Source organism: Aulonocara sp. 'chitande type north' Nkhata Bay, linkage group LG1 (assembly GCF_057382095.1).
Source record: "Aulonocara sp. 'chitande type north' Nkhata Bay isolate Kocher_YH1m ecotype deep benthic linkage group LG1, A_spYH_male_GT1.1, whole genome shotgun sequence".
Classification (NCBI taxonomy): Eukaryota; Metazoa; Chordata; class Actinopteri; order Cichliformes; family Cichlidae; genus Aulonocara; species Aulonocara sp. 'chitande type north' Nkhata Bay.
The window spans coordinates 5,097,830-5,116,282 of NC_141344.1; the positions used below are offsets into that span (position 1 = coordinate 5,097,830).

At 38.1% G+C, this 18,453-nt stretch overlaps 1 protein-coding gene across 3 annotated transcripts; it reads left to right on the forward strand.

The window, feature by feature from the left end:
• Positions 1 to 6,436: 6,436 nt before the first annotated feature.
• On the forward strand, positions 6,437 to 18,448 carry LOC147338562 (adhesion G protein-coupled receptor G3-like). 3 transcript variants are annotated; one of them, XM_086303420.1, is made up of 12 exons: positions 6,437 to 6,570; positions 6,903 to 6,954; positions 8,587 to 8,674; positions 8,817 to 8,945; positions 11,581 to 11,721; positions 11,799 to 11,853; positions 11,932 to 12,023; positions 12,814 to 12,932; positions 16,493 to 16,686; positions 16,865 to 16,958; positions 17,054 to 17,382; positions 17,469 to 18,448. In XM_086303420.1, exons 1-12 carry the CDS (start codon positions 6,513 to 6,515, stop codon positions 17,591 to 17,593), a joined length of 1,476 nt encoding a protein of 491 aa, XP_086159546.1. In that variant the 5' UTR covers positions 6,437 to 6,512; the 3' UTR covers positions 17,594 to 18,448. The 3 variants fall into 3 exon arrangements, with proteins under 3 accessions (XP_086159546.1, XP_086159456.1, XP_086159629.1); XM_086303330.1 differs by having other exon boundaries at positions 16,406 to 16,686; positions 17,469 to 18,444; XM_086303503.1 differs by lacking the exons at positions 6,437 to 6,570; positions 6,903 to 6,954 and adding an exon at positions 7,002 to 7,385 and having other exon boundaries at positions 16,406 to 16,686; positions 17,469 to 18,443.
• Positions 18,449 to 18,453: the final 5 nt, after the last annotated feature.

Genomic DNA, 18,453 nt, shown 5'->3' on the forward strand with positions numbered 1-18,453 from the left:
GGGGATTCCCATGATGCATTGAGTTTTTCCTTTCCAGTCACCTTTCTCACTCACTATGTATTAATAGACCTCTCTGCATTGAATCATACCTGTTATTAACCTCTGTCTCTCTTCCACAGCATGTCTTTATCCTGTCTTCCTTCTCTCACCCCAACCGGTCGCAGCAGATGGCCGCCCCTCCCTGAGCCTGGTTCTGTCGGAGGTTTCTTCCTGTTAAAAGGGAGTTTTTCCTTCCCACTGTCGCCAAAGTGCTTGCTCATAGGGGGTCATATGATTGTTGGGCTTTTCTCTGTATCTATGAAGCGCCTTGAGGCGACTTTTGTTGTGATTTGGCGCTATATAAATAAAATTGAATTGAATTGAATTGAATTGAATTGAATTAACACTTCAAGCTCAATAGCTTGAGATGAACAGTAATACGATAATGAGCCCAACACTAAGATATTCTGTAACCACTGCACATCCTGCTTTTTTCACTCATGTCTCTCTGTGTGATGCCAAATCCTCCACAAAGACCCTTAGAGAAAAAACAGCATTTCCCAGTGGAGCATCGTGGAGGTCCAGCCTGGATCAACAGATGCAAGAGGTGCTGCTGTAAATCATGTGATCAACTCTCCTTGTCTTTGAAAAGAGTGATACTGATTTTAACACCGTATATGTTTCACATTGTATACATATTTTTCAACAATACAATGTGATTGCATAACCAACAAGCCGCCAGTAAAACCACAGTTTCCTTCACACACACACACACACAAAAAAACAAAAAAAAACACAAAAGCCTGATAAATCAGACACACAAAAAATTGTTTCCTTGTGCAAAAATGTGGTGTGAGGATTAGAACTTCAGGTGCCATGACATGCAGTGTTGCAATCACTGCTTCTGGCAGTGATATTACCATTACCATTACTAAAGTGATATGGTGGGTGCTGGGGTTACCTTGGGGGTTGGCCAGCACTTCATACGTTTCACTCCCTGGGATCTACGTATTCACCGTGTTACTCACCTTAAGGTTAGTAGGTAAATCCTTATATGAAGTGTGCATAGGATGAAATATGCTAGAAAAATTATTAATCTTTAATAATGTGGGGCTTTGGCTCAGAAAGCAAAGACTCTTCAGACAATGATGAACACCAGTTTAAACAACTGCAGCAGAAATGTATTATCCATGACCTATATTAGGTGTTGACTGTTGACTGATGAACAATAACTTTATTTTTTGATGTTTTATTTCTTCTTTTATATGAAATCTTATTAATATTATATCAGTTTTGAAAAAATGCAGCTATGATTCTTATGGTTGCATTATTTTCAGATACGAGAAGGCAAAGATTTTCAGCAATTTAACAACAAATCACTTATTTAAAAAAAATAATAATGTGTTGTTGTATTATGGCTTAGATACGTTGCTGTAGATGGAAATTATAGATGTCCTGCACTCGTTTCTCATTTAGAGCATTTACTTCCAATGCCCTGTCAGATCCCATTTGGCTTCACTGCAGGTCAGTTTCTCAGTGAGGTGTACACTTTCAGGTATTTTCTTCTGGCTTTTACTTTTTCATTAAGTCCAGGATGACTCAAGCAGAAACATTTTGATCACAATATTGAAATTCACAATATTAAGCCTTCACACTTAAAAATGACACTTTAATGATCAGCTCTGGGAACTGTCATAAGGTTCGAGGTTTCTTGTTGGTTTCATGAGCTAAAAACCAAATGTAACCTCTTGCTTCAGTGGTTTGGGTGCAGTGATTGTTGTCGGTCACATCATGACTTTACAGGTGATTGTGAAACATGAATGTTGCATGACAGCTAAGTGGAAACATCAGTCATCAGTTTTCATGGTTTGTACACACATAAACCAATACTCTGATTGGTTTGGACTGAACTGACTTTTTAGTCAAATGGGGCTGCAGACGTCATGTGATGGTATCTGAGAGGAAGTGAAACTTTTATAAACTTCTATGAAACTCCACAACAGAGTTTCTCTGGAGTGATCCCTTGTGCACAATATTTTCTGTGTGCTTTTGGTTTTGCTCGTGCCTCTAATGGCTGATTGTTAGATTCTTAGATTCAATTTAGACACCCTAGTCTTTATGCAATTGAAATACTAACTTCAAGTGATCAAATGAAATGAAAAGGCTTTCTTTCCAATATGGAATATGGTGTTGTAGAGCTTTTTACCCCACTTCACATTTTCACTTTAGGCTCGTTGATTCAGAACAGTACGTAATATGACAGATTTCAATTCAATTAAGCTTCACGGCACCTTATATTGTAAGGCAAAGACCCTTGGAAGGAAAACCAAAATCATATGGTGGCCCCTCTGTAAGCAGCACTTCAGCATAAAGTAAACAGACAAGATCAGATCTTCAACAGAAGCCATCTGCTTTTGTTGTTCCAAGTGAGGGGAAATAGAAGATAAAAAAGAAGAGCACATAGAGATAAGGAGGGCACAAACTATGAGAAGGCAACATTTTGTGGCACGCAGTAGCGCCGAATTGCTCTGTGCATCATGGGAAGTCCTCTAGCACAGGAAATTCGGGGGTAGCTCTACACTCTTTTATACTATACTATTTTCAGCAGTGCCGTCCTCTGCTCAACGGACATGGTAGCTTCATAGGGCTTTATAATTATTTTAGCTGCTGCTGTGTAGCTTTATCTATACAGATAAAATATTTTTAAAAAATGTGTTTCTAGATTGAAAAAGTAGTTCTAGATTGTTATTTTTTTTAATCTGTAATATGTAATAATAATAATTTAATCTGTAATAATAATATTAAGTAATAAGTAACCAAAAATATCTACCATTTTCTGCCCACACCCACACAAGGGCCACTCCTCCTGAAGTTGCCCTTGTGTGCGTGTGTCCGGCCATATCTCCTGCCTTAGGTGCCACCTTTTTTTATTCAGCTGACTCCCATCAGCAATTAGAAGTACTTAAGGCCAGAAAAAGGTGAGCTCTAGTTCCAGAGAGCCATGCTGGTGTTTGCAGCTAGTGAGCTGTGTGTGGTGACTGGTTGCTCCTGCTCGATGGGGAGGAGTGTTTGGTGATTAATCCTTTTTTTACTTACTTTTCATTTACTGACCAACACCTGAGTTTTGTTTTGTTTCTTCAAATGGTGATAACAGCTTAACCGTCTCTTTTAGTTCAGTTATTAATAGAAGGATTACTAAAACTCTTTAACTTAACCATTTTGCCTCCATCTCTACTGGGTCTGCCCTGGTGGTCCTCCCAGTAGGTCTTGGAATTGGAAGTGCTAATTCTCATTTCTGCCACTTTCACACACAACACAAACGGCTCCAGTGCAAACTGAAGGTCACATGATGAAGCCAACAGAATCACATCATCTGCAAAGATCAAGGATAAAATCATTAGGCCACCAATCAGAATAGAAACAGAGTACTTTATTAATGGAAATTATGTTGGTTACACTTGCTTCAAGGCAGTAACAGTGACAGACTAAACTATTTAAACAATACATGTACAATGTTACAGATTTAACAACTTTAAGAAATAGAACTGATATATACAAATCACTCGATTAAAAATATCAACATTTAACAGAGGTGATTATAAATAAATATCATATTTATGCATGCATATCATATTGAGAAGAATATTACAGAGTAGATAAAAGCGTGTGAAAAAGGCTGTAACTATTGCAGTGTTTACAGTGTATTAGATGGAGGAGGTGTACAGTGAGATGGCCATGGCCAGGAAAGATGTCCTGTGCCGTTCAGTGGTGCTTTTTGGTAATCTCGGTCTCACTGAATGTGCTCTCTGACTAGCCAGCACATCATGGAGTGGGTGGGAGGTAATGTCCAGCTTTGTCCTTATCTTGGACAACATCTACCTGTTAGACACCACCCTAAATGAGTCCAGCTCCATCCCCACAACACTACTGGCTTTGCGGATCAGTTTATTTAGTCTGTTGGCATCAGCAACCCTTAACCTGCTGCCCCAGCATGCAACAGCATAGAGGATAGCACTGACCACAAAAGACTCATAGAAAATCCTGAGCATCATCTGACAGATGTTGAAGGACCTCAGAAAATAGAGACAACTCTGGTCCTTCCTATAAAGTGGAGTGGTGTTTTTTAAAGTGCAATTTATTGTCTATGTATACTCTGAGGTATTCATAGTCCTCCACAATGGCCATATTGACCCCTGGATTGAAACAGGAGTCAAGGTTTTCCTGGTTTTCCTAAAGTCACAATCAATTCCTTGGTCTTTGCCACATTGACAAAGGAGTCAACCACAGCCCGGTACTATATCAGAGTGGGTAGTAATAATAGAGTGGATAGTAACAATAATAAACATGATCATTATCATCATAATCATAATAATACATTTTATTTATAAAGCACCTTCTAGTGTCGCATGCAGCTGTGGAGTTAGCAGAGGAAGGAACGTAAACAGCCACCAACATTACTTGGGTAAATTCCCTGGGCAAATAATACAGCCGGAGTCCAGCAGTGCACAGTTCAATGTCAGGACAGGAAATCCGTTCTTTGATTGATATGTGGGCAGGGTTGTTGTTGTTAACAAGAATGGCAAACCCCCTTGTTTCTGCTTACCGCTCGCGGCGCTGCAGATATCCTGTTCATAAAAAGATTTTCTGTTCATAAAAAACTATGAAAATTATGAACAGAATCATGACAAAGGGCAGCCCTGGCGGAGTCCAACACCCACCTGAAACAGGTCTAACTTACTTCCAGTGTTACGAACTGAGCTCTATTATTTATATTTTTATATTTGTACAAGGACCGAATGGTCTGTAAAAAGGGGCCAGACGCACCATTCTCCCGAATGGCCTTAATAAAACAACAACTGATAATTCTCTTTCATGTGACCATAGCAGCACAGTCTCCAGCAGACAACTCTCAAACTGATTCAATGCCTGTCATGTCACGTGGTTATATGCTGCCTGTGTGAATATTTCTATCATAACTCAGAACCACAACTTGTTACGTGATCTTTGAGATATTTTGGAAAAAGTAAACGTTGTCATGAATCACCTTCTCCAATGAGGTGTTATTCCTCCCTCTGCCAAGAACATAATGAACATTATTATTTATGAAGTACCAAGCATGATATTATTAACAGCCAAAATATAGTGAAAAAGTACATGTACATTCAAAAAGTACTTTAGTTGCAGTCCAGTGACCCCTGTCAAATAGATAAGAATGTTTATACGACCACATAGTGATAACTCATCAATGTGAGTAATTTATTCAGAATCCATTAAGAAATTCCATACCACATATGTGATAAACAATTTACTGACCTGTGAATTCTGCAAAGCTAAGCTTGAACATTCAAAGAATATTAATATAGATAGGGAAACGAGCATAATAGCTCTGTTGTAATGAAATCATCCTGCAGATGTAACTTTCCTGGTGTGCTCCTCAGTGATGCAGCTTCTAATATTACAGAATTTTATGCATCATTTATTTAAGACTTGAAATGGAACTTTGCAAAAGTAATCTGTTTTCAGTTTTACATTTGTCAACTTTCTTAACTTCTACATGTTTAAATCTTTATTTCTATTTTTTTAATCTTTTCTATGAGGTGTCTTGGGTTTGGCTGGATTGTTGTCATCATATTTTGATTGTTCATCACAAATTGTTCATCAATTTTGAACAAACTGTGAATGTCTTTATTTTCTCGTGGACCAGTTAACCCACAAAACAGAGAAGCAGAGAATACTTTCTTTCCTACCATTACTTCAAATGATAAACCCGGAATACCACAAATCTCTTGCATCCAATACTTCTAATGTCTAAGGTAAGCTTAAAAAAACACTACTAACTGCATTTTTAGAATAAAACATTAACTGAATAGAAATGAAATACTATGTAAAGAGAAATACATCAGTAAGAATAGAGAAATAATATATAGTGCAGACCCGTAACCTTCAAAGATTTAATATTCAAAGATTTGCATCTTATTTTGTGTGCTGCAACCTGTAGAACTGGTGTGGCGCAAGCTCCTGTTTCACTTCCTCAGTAAGCTGTAAGTATCAGTATTTCTTGACCATGGTCCCCTGACCTTTTGTTTTCTACACATGAAAACTGTATGATTTAGAAATGTCCTCCTCTAGATGCCATCTAATGTCAGCCATTCAGTTACAGCACAAATATTTGTATTTGTTTCTAAGTTATTATTTTTTTTACAATACATAAATTATTAGAACTGTCTTCACAGACAGACTCTTAAATGGCTCTACTGTTTTTTCTACACAGTGTACCAGTCTCTATTCTCAGTTAATATTTCTGTGGAAATTTAGAGCAGAAGCTTAAAAGTATTTGATCATTGTGATAGCACTGAACAAAAAACAGCCTGATGTGAGTCATTTCCTCATCTGAGCTGTGAACCACAGATCTGTTAAAGCATGTGATATATGTAGATGTGAAACTCCCCCTCATTCAGCAAACGTCAACCAGACAGAAAAATATCCTCTCAACCTCTTACAGCAGATCTATATCTGTTGATGAGTGAGACGCAATGTGGATTACACTTTTTATCACAACAGCCCTCTGTTTTTCTATGTCCCGAGCTGGTGGTGAGTAAACCTACCATGTTATCACTCTTATGTTGAAAGGAGTATACTTGTGAAGTGAATAGCACACTAAATATCTCAAAGTTATGAATCCTTGAAAAAGTAAAATTACCCCAGATTCTTTGTTACCAATAGCTAGTAAGGACTCTAAGTCAACCAGTTTCACAAAACTCCCTACAAGTGTGCTGATTAAACACTTGTAAAAGAACATCTTGTCTCTCATGTGTCTCTGGAGTTAGATGCCACTTAGACGTTTAATCAGCTTCCAATCTTGTTTAAATGTATTCATTATGCTAATTTTGATCTTTCCATTCCTGTGTGTTTTACTTTGACAGACTTCTGTGAAAATGTTCTTGATGAATGCCGAAAAAGTGAATCATGGATAGGGTAATTCAACTTCCTGTATATATCACATTCCTGTTTTTGAAAATGTATATAGTTAAATGTTAGATAAATGCTGTCAATACTGGCTAAAATGTTTTCATCTCTACAGTGGCTGCTTCTCGGTGTTTTTACATGGCTTCATCATCAAATAATACTTGTTAGAGTGTTAGTATACAGCCTCTAACATATAAATCACACACTGATACTTGTATGCTGAGAGCAAGACCAGTCTTATCTGAGAGGACAGTGGAGAAATGAGTCACAGATCTATAAACTAGAGCAGGCGTGGGAAACTCCAGGCCTCGAGGGCCGGCGTCCTGCAGGTTTTAGATGTGTCCTTGAACCAACACAGCTGATTTAAATGGCTAAATTAGCTCCTCAACGTGTCCTGAAGTTCTCCAGAGGCCTGGCAAGGAACTAATCATGTGATTCAGGTGTGTTGACCCAAGGTGAGATCTAAAACTTGCGTTACACCGGCCCTCGAGGCCTGGAGTTGCCCACCCCTGAACTAGAGGAACACAGTGTAACTCTTTGGAGTAAACATAATTTTGTATTATTGTTTAAGTGTATTGTGTAAGCTGGTGTTTGTTAAACTTAATACAGACTTGATTCATCTAGAAACATTATTTAAATGACAATTCTAACATTTTAGCTGATGCTCATGTTTCTTGATTTAAAGAGCTCAGACGTAGGCAGAAGTGCTGGAGATGGCGTAAATCATAAGACTGCGAACCTCTGTGTCCTCTTTCTCTCACTGTTGACTTTTGTCTGTACTTGTCTTTTTTACTGTACTTTTTATATTGGTTTTTTATTTTTATTTTTGCCTTGTGTTAGCTGCTTTGACAGATTTAGGCAGCTAAAAGTTTTGAGTTAGGTTTAGTAAAAAAATGTGGACTGGGTTAAAATACCACAACTTATGCCTTGTCTTATCATTTCTGCAGCTCATGCATCAAAGAACCAACTGCAGTAACACTGCGGTCTCTGGCATGGCAGCAGCTTTGTCTGAATTTCTCACATTGTTTTCCTGTGAAAGACAACATCATAGTATTTAAAAATGTTCTATGTACCAATGTCTTCATTTAAATATATTTATGTTTATCAAACTATGAGGTTCTTATGTATTAGTAATGGTTAGATGTACGAATCAAGATTAGTTGGTAAAAAATGTAGTTTAGTCACTAGTTTGGGTTAAAATAAGCCTGTTTACTTTGAAAACTAACCGGTTAGACAGTACATTCAAATGTTACGCTGAGGGCTCAAGGTTAAATGTTTATTTAAACAGGAGTTTATAATCGTTGATGCCAAAGGTAGCAGTGTCCCATTTTGAAATGCCAAAAGACTTAAAGCTGTAGAATTTGATATATGATAATATGAACATTATTATTAAATTATTGTCAGAAATTAAAATTAAAGCAGTACAAGAGAATTTATTTTTGTTCAACTCAAGTTCTTGCAGTTTCATTTTTTCTCCTTTAAATGTATATCCATGAACAAATGAAGTAATCAAATAGCAGAGAAAGGTCCAATAATTGATCTTACTTCTCATCTCTTTGCATTAGTTTGTCTTTTTTATCCTCAGTTATATCCCTGTTTGCATGGTTATATATCTGAACTATGTTAAATATCTGTTGGTAGTTGTTACGAGGACAAAATTATGACCTGCAAGCCAAGAGGCCGCTCCATGACAGGCATCAAACAACTCAAAGTAAACTCGCTTCAAGAGGTGAGGTCATTTGGAGCTGAAGTGCTTTTTAGAAGTGAAAAAGTTACTTTTGATCTGAATTTCTGTATTCTTGTATTAATGAACTCTAATTACTGACAATCAACACATTTTTTAAAGTTATGTTTTCGTGTATGCTTTTTAGGTTGATGTGAGACCTACATTTGAACATAGAGTTCAGATCCCATCATCAGCTCTACAAGAAAGCATAGGAAATGTGTCTGAGGTGGATGTCCTGGTGGTGGCCTCTGTAATTAACAGCAGTTATTTTAAGGTTGGTAAAAGCTAAAAGCAACAGAAAACAAACCTTAATTATTTATCCACAGGAGGTTCAACATTTTCTAATGCTGATGCGTCTTGCATTCCTCCAGCAGAGTCTCTTCACACTCAGCTGTTGCTTATTATGAAAACTGATTAAAAGTTGCTCCTTTAATAAGATGTCCAATTACGTTTCACTGAGGGCCACAATGAGAAGTGTTTGCTTTAATTTGATCTAAAATTAAAGTTTGTCTGATATATCTTACAAATTCCTCAACCAGTCTACAAACAAAGTTAACCTTTATTTCAGTAATGCAATGCATTCTGACTACAGTTCTATAAAAAGCCTGCCATACAGCCAACTCACAACAACATGCTTCACAAGCATGAATCCGAAAGCTTCTGGAGCATTTAGTTTTGTCCATCAACATAATTCTAAAAATCTTACAGAGCCTGTTTCACAGGCCTGAACATAACAATGCAATTTGTCTTTACAGCTCTATCTCTTTGAGATTGAACCTGAAGAAGTGTTCTGGGTTGTATTTTCATTAGTGGCTCAGCTCTCTACCATGAATGTTTCACATGGGTCTAATCGAAGTCTGGACTTAAGATATCCTGCTTGAGATATTTAAACACAACTATATACAAACCATTCATCTTCAAAAATCCTTGTTTGACTGAATTAAAACAATTCTGCAAAGTAGACTGGTGTCACGGCTAATGGAAGGTATGGACTCAAGTGCGGAGCTCTGGATGCAAAGCAGACAGTGCGTTTATTTACAGTGCTCAAATACAGTCTTAAACAAGAAAGAAGTGCGATTCTCCAAAGGTGATTTTCTCCCAATTCCCGAAGGTGGTGCAGGTGAGTCTCTTCAATGAAAATCTGTGTGTGCTTCTCCTCCTGAGTGATAAAGGGAGGGAGGGAGACACACACACACTCACACACAAGCAGGTCGTCCGGGGAGGACCGTCTGACTGTGAAAACTAGGACAAATTCCTCCACAGTTATGTAAAAAAATTGTTGACAGTTATTGCAAAATAATAATAATAATAATAATAATAATAATAATAATAATAATAATAATAATAAAAAAATAAAAAACTTTATTTATAAAGCACACTGAAAACCAAGGGTATACCAAGGTGCTTAAAAAGTAACATAGAGAATAAAGGAAAGATAATAGAAATAGAAATAGCAAGTACTAAGTATGCAAGCAGATAACTGTCACTGATACATAGAAGAAGAAGCAGATACACAACAAACAAGGAATTAAATGAGCATAAAAGTGCATAATGTAAAATCATAAGTGAAATGTTAACTAGAGAGAAAGGCAAGATTGAATAAGTGGGTTTTTAGTCGTGATTTAAACAGTGCAATAGAATCAGAGGCGCGGAGGTCGAGAGGGAGGGTATTCCACAGTACCGGGGCAGCCAGAGCAAACGCATGGTCACCCCGAGACTCAGCACTAATTTACTAATAGTTTTGAACGTAAGAAGTAATAATTTAAATTGAATACGGTACTTTATGGGCAGCCCGTGCAAGCCGGCTAGAACAGGTGTAATAGAGCAGAATTTCCTTGTACCAGTCAGAAGGTGAGCTGCCGCATAGAGATTAGGCGCAGTTGGTGGAAGCTATATCTCACTACAGCAGACACTTGCTTCTTACTGAGTTTGAACGAGCTATCCAGCAGCACACCCAAGTTACAAATATACCAAAATGCAAAAAAATTTTCATAACACTGTACTTGTGGCACTTCAAACTGCAGCTGCAACTAGCCAACATTTTCAAAAAAAATCTTAAAGTGATGTGGAAATTAGTGGTGCAACGGATCATGGTTGATCCGTAACCCAAACCGATCCCACTCCACGGTTCGGCACGCACGTGATCCGAAAAAGAAGGAAAAAAAGGATGTGTATGGTGCGCGTGGTCAGTCTGTCAAGCGATAGTTATGGCCAGCGTTAGCGGTCCAAGTGGAGGAGCAGAGGAGTTTACGGCATTTAAGCAGCCCTTTGCTGCCCAGTCTGACCGGGCTAAAGCTATTACAAAAGCTACTGGGGTGTTTAGCTGCAGACATTCTGCAAAATAAGGGGTTTAAACTATGATGAACGTGCTTGAGCCACGCTATGATATCCTGTTGCACGTCCACTTCAGTGACAAGATTGTACCCAGGCACGTATGAGCAGGAAAAGTTTAAAGTTATGGCTGAACTGTCCCAGGCATCTTCTGTTGCCCAACTACAAATGGGTGGACCTCCAGGGCAACGGAAAGCTGCGTGACCGTGACCGCTCATTATATCACAGCGGAGTGGTAGATACAAAGCCCTGTACTGCCCTATATTGCACCTTAATTAGTTTTTATACAATTGCATGGAATGAGTCTTGAGTTGAATGTTTTAATAGCCAAAAAATAATTAAATAAGTTAATAAGTAAATGTTAAAATTTTGTCTTTTTTTTCTTTCTTTTTTTTGCTGATCTGAAAATTTATCCGATCTGTGACTTAAAACCGTGAGCCGATCTGAACCTTGAGATTTTTAATCCGTTGCACCACTAGTGGAAATGTAACTACAAGACGTCTGCTAGGAATAAAGTTAAAAAAAATTTCCAATTAATCTCACCCTAACATGAATGTTATGTATCATCCTTCTTTCAGCTGAGTCCTCCCGAAAAAAGCAGGAGACTTCTTGGGGGTCTGGAAGTATTTAGGGACTCAGCCGTATGTGTGCGGGCAGGAAACCGTGCAGTCAAGAATCTCTCACAACCCATCACGTTAACCTTCAAACACAACAAAGAGGTAAAAAGACAAAAGTGTTGGACGAACATCTGAAATAGAAAATGTAACAACCTGTTTACCGTTCATTTTGATTCCAGGTTGAAAGTGGAACGTGTGTATTTTGGAAGGAAACATCAGCAAAGGATGGAACAGGTAATTTGGAGATGTCAACCTTCAGTTAGTTTGTTTCTAAATAAAATGACTCAGCTACTCAGAATGTTTCCTTTATAGGTTACTGGAGCAATGAAGGCTGTGACACAAATTACACGGCACATGAATTTATTTGCAGCTGCAAACGTCAGAGGTTCTTTGCTTTGCTTGTGGTGAGCTGAAAATCTCTTCCTACGTATCATAAAAGCCTTTGGCAAACACCATGTTTATCTAATAAATGTTTAACAACTGTTGCTGTTGATAAACAATTTAAATTAAGGAGCTGTTTCAAATGTATGCTGTACTCTTACTGTGTAAGAACACAACAACAGACAGAGGGAAACACAGAGCTTAATCTGACAAAACGAGACAGGGAGGAAGCAAAACTGGAAACACTGAGCATGGGAGGCGAGACTATCACAGCAAAACGGGAAACAAGAGACATACACAAAGACGCGGACTTAGCACTGTGACGTGGAGACATGACTTACTAGGGAACTAGAAACATGAGACAAAAGTAACTAACCATGGAACACAGAGAAGGCACAGTAGAAGAAAACTAAAGACTAGGAATGATAAATATAACACAAGCAGAAAACCATAAAGAGAACCAAAATTGTGTAAAACATCAAATCAAAGAAAATAACTACAAAAACACAAAACACTTGGTCACAGACCCAGTACGGTAACAAGCACACCTGCCACTCTAAGACACACACACTTAATTTTAAGCTTTGCCAGCACATGGATGACTTCTACAATAATTCACTCATCATATAATTGTGATGAAGGGTGAACCAACCAACACAGTCCCAAGCATTTATTGTTCCGACATGTAAACATCTCGCCATTTTAACATGGGAATGGGGAAATTTAGGTATAGATGCTCCTGTACAGATGTCCATCAAACACGTGAATGTAAATTACATTTCAAAACAACAACTTCATCTTTTTATGTTTCAGAATCCAGGAATATCGGTGACAAAAGCTGATGCCGACAAGCTAAACTACATCACTTACATTGGATCAGGATTCTCCGCCCCCTTCGCACTGATCAGTTTGTTCATCTATATTTATCTACAGTGAGTAGATGTCATATTATTCACATTTAAAACTTTATAGTTTTCAGTTCCCAATTGTGATCAAATAAGAAATTGGAGAAAATAAACAATTTGCAAGTTTATCCACAGTTCCACTTCAGCAGTACATATCCTGATGTACATATCCAGAGTGAACTGCTTTGTCTCACACTGTGAAGTTCCACAGTATTCAGTTGAACAGAGGTAGTATGCTTTATGGTATTTTAGTCAAAGAGATGAAAAATATGTTTTTAAAAACATATTATTATTGGATTTATTTAATCAAAAAGTGTTTTCATTCTAAAGTCAAACCACTGTAACAAAGTCACAGATAGAATCAAAACCACAATCAGAATTTATTAATCCCAGAGGGAAATTGAGTTGTCATAGCAGCAAATATGCAACAAACATCAAGCACTCATATAAAATGAAGTGTAGAGATTGAGATACTGAAAGATAAATATTAAGATAAATATAGAGGTATCAATATAAATAAATATATATACATTTAAAAGGGACACACATATGTGTGTGCGTGTGTGTAACACGCCCCTAGTGAGGGGGCAGCCAACAGATTATATCTGGTCCTGAAAAAAAACAGGTAACTGATGAGATGGACGACAGGTAGTTTGTTTTCCTCTCTCGCTTCTGTCAGATCTTTAATTATACACATTCATGTGTTCAAAATCGGTTACAAATCGTCTGAATCTCTTTATCTCACATTCCCAAAATCAGAATAAACTTAATGATAATATAAATAATATAAACAAAAATCTAAACAGCCATATCGCTTGTTTGTTACTCAGAGCTACAAATCACACTCTTTTTACCCACACATAGTTTAATAAAACAAACATTCCTGCACTCTACCATATACTAGTGGCTTATCTGTGTAGTCAAAATCTCCACATCAACATTGCAGAGTGACCAGAGTTGTTATTTCTCTAACTTTAGTCAGTTACAGTGGCAGCACATCAAACTGTCTCTGTGAATTCACTAACTCAAATATACGGGAGCGGTGTTGTACTTTTGAGGGAGACTTAAGTTTAAAAAAAGACAAAGCCGAAGGCTACACGCAACTCCAGCATGCGCGAGCTAAGCTAGCTCCTCCTGTCTTAACCGTAACAGATTTCAAAGACCAAGACAAATACAGATCCCACCGAGACAAACTAATCGTCAGGTTTTACTTTTACTTGGCATGTTAATTACGTGGACCATATTCAATTTTTCAGTTCAATTAAATTTTATTTATATAGCGCCAAATCACAAGTGCAGTCGTCTCAAGGTGCTTAATATTGTACAGTAGATCGTACAATAATAGATACAGAGAAAAACCCAACAATCATATGAGCCCCTATGAGCAAGCACTTTGGCGACAGTGGGAAGGAAAAACTCCCTTTTAACAGGAAGAAACCTCAGACAGAACCAGGCTCAGAGAGGGGCGGGGCCATCTGCTGCAACCGGTTGGGGTGAGAGAAGGAAGACAGGATAAAGACATGCTGTGGAAGAGAGCCAGAGATTAATAACAAGTATGATTCAGTGCAGAGAGGTCTATTAACACATAGTGAGTGGGAAAGTGACTGAAAAAGAAACACTCAATGCATCATGGGAATCCCCCGGCAGCCTGCATCTATTGCAGCATAACTAAGGGAGGATTCAGGGTCACCTGATCCAGCCCTAACTATATGCTTTAGCAAAAAGGAAAGTTTGAAGTCTAATCTTAAAAGTAGAGATAGTGTCTGTCTCCTGAATCCAAACTGGAAGCTGGTTCCACAGAAGAGGGACCTGAAAACTGAAGGCTCTCCCTCCCTTTCTACTTTTAAATACTCTAGGAACAACAAGTAGGCCTGCAGTGTGAGAGCGGAGTGCTCTAATGGGGTGAAATGGTACTACAAGGTATTTAAAATAAGATGGGGCCTGATTATTTAGGACCTTGTATGTGAGGAGCAGGATTTTGAATTTAATTCTGGATTTAACAGGAAGCCAATGAAGGGAAGCCAAAACAGGAGACATCTGCTCTCTCTTTCTAGTCCCTGTCAGGACTCTTACTGCAGCATTTTGGATTAACTGAAGGCTTGTCAGGGAGTTTTTAGGACAATAAGGCCACAGTAAGGAATAAGGTCCACATGTGGCCTTATTACTTACTAAACTGAATAAAATAATTAAATGATGAGACGGCCTCTGCTAGATCTGATGAAGAGCAGTAGCATTACACTAAACCATCTCACTAGGGCGGAGGTGCCCCCTTGTGGTGCAACTTGGGATCTCAGAACATGTTGGCTCTCCAACAAAAATCACAAAATTAAGGCCCTTGTGTAACAAAACTACACCTGAAAACAATGTACAAAAATTAAATCACATAATATGGCCATACACATTATAGTGTTCCTTGTGCAAATATATGTCATGGAAGAATGAAGTTATGTTGTGAAAGATCAGATATATTTCACAAGTATAACCAGTTTAGTTATGCTGTGACAAAGTCGGTGGAACACAAAACCAGTTCGTCATAACTGATCACATTTCTTCTGAAAGTCTAGCAGCCCACAGTCATGGGGGAAAAATGTTTAATAAATTGATCATTATCAAGCTGTGGGTATTAATCTGCTTATATTTGCCATTCGATGGGAGAGAGCAGCTCAGTGTGGTTTGTGGCAAAAACCTCTAAGGACACAAATACTGTGAGACCCTACTGTGCTGCTTATGAACTAAAGGGTAAAACTTTTACTACAGATATTTTTACTAAGTTTCGTCAGGGTGGCCTATATAAAGAAATGTCTCTATATCTGAGCATTTATAACAGTTTCCTTTAACAGTTGTCTCTGCAAAGACTGATGAGCGTGTGAGGTTGCAGAGATTGCGTCACAAAAGCTCAGTTGCTGCTTACATTTTGGGAACTATTTTTTTTCAACATGTTGATACTGGTATAAACAAAATGTAGTCACTTCCCCAGAGACATCTTCTGTCAAGTAGCCTCAAAGAAACACTGCTACGAGGGCCTGGAAATGCCATAAAAAAAAACCCTGAACATTAAGAAAACAAACTCAATAATATTAATGGTTAAAAAAATGTGCTTGTGAATGAAATTTGTAAAGTAATTAATTAAAGAAATGTTGTGTACATTAATATATCTGCCTGAGAGTGATTTTGTCATGTTTGTCTTTGTAATTTGTTTGTTTAATGAATTTGTTGATTTTCCCATTTCAGTTCAACCCATATTCTGTTACATTTCTAACATTATATGATGCAAATGAGGCGACTGCTACTCAAAGTGTGGTATTAAGTGAACTTTGTGGCTACATCTAGTTAAGAGACCATTAGAGAAGTGAGGCTACAGCCTCATGGCCTTTCTTACATATTGTTTTATCTGCTGCATTAGTGTGGAGTTATTACCATCATCTCACATCTAAAAAGGCAAGATAATATCCACTATCTCCACAGTTGGCAACAAGAGAATAATTTTGTTTCTCTTGTAGTCGGCGGTATCCTGAGAAATCCATAAGTCTGCACATGCAGCTAACAGTGGCGATGTTCTGCCTCCATCTCACCTTCCTGCTGTCCAGCCTCCTGGCCCAACTACTGAAGGAAAAAGAGGACGGCTCATCTTGCCTGGTACTGGGTCTGGTTTTACACTGGTCCCTGCTGGCCACCCTGACCTGGAGTGCTCTGGAGGGGTTCCACCTCTACCTTCTGCTCATCCGGGTCTTTAACATCTATGTGAGGAGGTACCTGCTCAAACTCAGCCTGATTGGATGGGGTGAGTGTCGTTTAGGTGGGACGCTGCTCTGCAATACACTGTCACAAATCTTTAAATGAAAGTGGATTGTGTTGAAGTGTTGCAGCAGCATTGAGAAGTAGAGAAACAGTGATAATAATGCCTCACGCTGTCCTAAAGAACATTCAGCTGACATTAATTCTGTCTTCCATGTTTTCAGGTTTTCCTACACTGGTTGCAGCTGTTTGTGGGATTTCACGTGTTTATGGCAAATACACTCTGAAATACAGCAACAGCAATTTAACACAACACATGTAAGAAACTATCTTTGATATCACTTAATATTAGAGTGAGCCAGGAGATTTTATTTCTAAGCAAACCCATTTTTTATGTCTTTAATAATGAGCAGGTGCTGGATGAGCAACGAGTCTGAACAAAAGCTCCTCGTAGTCAGCTACATCACTACCGTGGCTTTTCCTTTCTTCGTGGTTGTGTTCAATGCCTGCATGCTGGGGCTGGTGGTGTTTAAGATTTGGGAACTAAGAAGGGGTGATAGAAGCTTTGGAAGCAGCAGTGACTGGAAGAAGATAAACAAAGAGAGAAAGAAGAGGTTATGGAAGGACTGTGTCACAGTGCTGGGCCTCAGCTGTGTGCTTGGGTTACCTTGGGGGTTAGCCAGCACTACATACGTTTCACTCGCTGGGATCTACATATTCACCGTATTGAACTCCCTTCAAGGTTAGTATGCGATCATCATGTCAAGGATTAACTGGACTTTGATCATTTAATAGAAGAACTGACAAACTATGTCTTTCTCCTCACAGGTCTATTTATTTTCCTGTGGTCTGTGGCGATGGCCTGGTCAAAATCTCAACCTGAAAATAACTCATCAATCAGAGACTCTTCCTCTCAGAAAATGATGACTACTAGTTTCAACAGCAGAAACTGAAAAGACTAATGCATTATCCATGACCTATATTAGGTGTTGTGCTTCTATTGATATATATTTCAGTATAACTAACAATTAAAAATATATACACATTTAGATGTGTTATTTCTTCCTTTTTGTGCAAATACTATGTAGAAATTTTGAAGAAAATTCTTGTGATTTTCTGTTTCCTCTTTCAAGCAAATATCAATAACTTGACTGTAATGAGTGGCTCTTTGAGTTGACTTCCTATCAGTTGGAAGCAGTGCAGTTATTCTACTCTGACCTCTGGCAACAACAAGGCATTTTCTTCCAGAGAACTGATGCTCTCTGGATATTTTTTCCAGCTTATTCTCTGGAAACTGCAGAGAACTTAGTGTTGGAAAATGCCAGTAGATCACCAGTTTCTGAAATACTCAGGCACCAATGAGCACACCATGCTCACACCTCCGTTCTGTTTCTCCATCTAGTTTTTGTGGTTAGCGTGTGGGTTCAAGGCCAAGCCTCGGAAGGGGTGATTTGGGAGTATGGGGTATTCAGTCCACTGTTACAGACAGTCTGGTTCTTATAGAGCTGCAGACAAACACTATATACTGGAATACAGATACCTTCAAAAATCTGGATTTATTTTCATGTATTGCCATCTTTAGAAAAATGACAAGATGCGAGTTCAGGTTTCACTTCCTTGATAACTTATAATTCTCAACATTTCTTGACAATTATGGTTTAACGTATTCCTATCTGCGTATATGTAAAGCAGTAACATTAGAGTAATTCCTTTTCTTCAAAAAAAACTAATATTCATTATTCAGTTACATTTTTTGTTTCTGTGTAAGTGTCAATTAATTTTTTTAAATGGTCAAGACTAGCTTCAAACCAGT